The sequence below is a fragment of the Galeopterus variegatus genome, unplaced genomic scaffold, assembly GCF_000696425.1.
Source record: "Galeopterus variegatus unplaced genomic scaffold, G_variegatus-3.0.2 Scaffold93, whole genome shotgun sequence".
Taxonomy (NCBI): domain Eukaryota; kingdom Metazoa; phylum Chordata; class Mammalia; order Dermoptera; family Cynocephalidae; genus Galeopterus; species Galeopterus variegatus.
Genome location: NW_007726204.1, coordinates 233,719 through 235,401, shown reverse-complemented (window position 1 = coordinate 235,401; position 1,683 = coordinate 233,719). Strand labels below are relative to the sequence as shown.

The 1,683-nt window shown below is 54.4% G+C and overlaps 1 protein-coding gene across 1 annotated transcript in view; it reads right to left on the bottom strand.

Moving 5' to 3' along the window:
* Positions 1–403: 403 nt before the first annotated feature.
* Positions 404–1,683, bottom strand: part of DLL3 (delta-like 3 (Drosophila)) — an 8,834-nt gene continuing 7,554 nt past the window's right edge. Inside the window, exons 9-11 of the mRNA XM_008582506.1 lie at positions 1,306–1,676; positions 964–1,048; positions 404–625 (exon numbers count right to left, since the gene is read on the bottom strand). Coding sequence (XP_008580728.1) covers positions 620–625; positions 964–1,048; positions 1,306–1,676 — 462 coding nt within the window. The 3' untranslated portion in view covers positions 404–619. The remainder of the gene's footprint in view (positions 626–963; positions 1,049–1,305; positions 1,677–1,683) is intronic.

Here is a 1,683-nt window from a genome sequence, read left to right as displayed (position 1 = left end):
TCTGAGGGGGCAAGGACATTCCTCCCCCATATATTCCATGTGATTTGAGCAAGCAAATGACCAAACCTGGCCAATCAGAGTCAGCCATACTACCTGGCAACTAGTTCAGGGATGATCTCAGTGACAAGCCAAAGCCAATGAAAGCCTGCCTACATATGATGTCAATACAGGGGTAAAAACAGCCAACTGGAGAAAGATGCTGAGCCAGAGTGCAGCCCCGCCTAAAGCTACACCTACCACACCTTGTTATTTTTATGAACAAAAAAATTACTTTTTATTTAAACCAGTTTGAGTTGTTTCTGACCCCTGCAACATAAAAAGTCTTATCTATCATTCTCAGGAGACAAAATCTCTTTCCCTCAGTCCCAATAAGAAATACAAAGCACTCAGCGTGAAGAGTCAAAACTGATCAAAATAAGAGCCTTTATAAATGTCTCTGGAGATGAGAGGGGAAAAAATTGGATATAAATAGCCATTATGTACAACTTCCAGGAGTAAGGTTCTCCCAATCGCCCCTCCCAGCTTGAACCCCAACGTGTCTGGGGGCAGAGAATGGGCACCACCACGCAAATACGAAAATATCCAGGCTGTCTTCAGGCGCTGATGTCGAAAGAACAGGTCAGGCCTAGAAACGAAATGAGTGGGAAACATTAGGAAGGGCTGTCCCTCCGCCTCGTCTACCCTCGCCACAGAGAGTAGAAATGAGTGGAGAAGCTCTGGCTGAGGCTCCCCACTGGGACGTCTTGAAGCCCTTGGGTCCTCCAAAGAGAAGATGGCAAGTAGCTCAAAAAGACAGCAGGATGTATGCAAAGTAGAATTAAATTAAGTCAGAACTGAAAAGTGGGCTTTAAGGACCTTCCAGAGACTCTACCCTCATTTCACAGACAGAATGAAGGACGGCTAGAGAAAAACCAAGGGCTGCCTCCACCCAGCGTGCCCAGCGTGGGCAGAGGGAGTAGCTACCTCCCGAGCATACATCGACGGAGCAGATACGACGTATATCGTTCGAGAGTCTCCATCTTCGGGGCGATTCCAATCTACGGACGAGCTGTGGGAGGAAAGAGAGATGGAAAAGATCCAGACTTTCTAAATTTTCAGATCTTGTCTTCCCCATCCTTCATGGAGGGGCACCCAAAGCCAGCTAGGGAAACGGAGGAACGACCCAATCAGAAAAGTGCCAGAGTGCGGGGATAACAGGGACCAACTAGGAAGATGCACCAAGGAAATCAGGCCAATGGTGTTGTGGAGACTGACCCAAGACTGCTGCAGTAGCAAGCAGCGCCCGTCCGCGGCCCAGCCCCTCACCTGCGGCCATCCCCGGAGTCCTCCTGCGTCCTCAGGTTGTTGAGTGCATCCGGCAGCGCGCGGACCGATGGCTCTGGCGTCCCCGCCAGCAAGCGCAATCCAGTATCCCGGCCAGGGCCACAGCGACGCAGGCGGACGAGCAGGAGCGCAGCGCCGGCCAAACCCGCGGCCACCAGCAGTCCCAAAGCCGGCGGCAAAAGAAAGCCCTGCGGGTCCTCCTGCCTCGGGCCCGGGGGGGCCGCGGGGAACGCGCCTGCGCCGCCGTCCGCGCCGTCCGGGTGCACCGGGAACTCGCACCGCGCGCCCATGTAGCCGGGCGCGCAGGCGCAGACGAGGCCGGAGAAGTGGGCGTAGCAGCGGCCGCCGTGAGCGCACGGG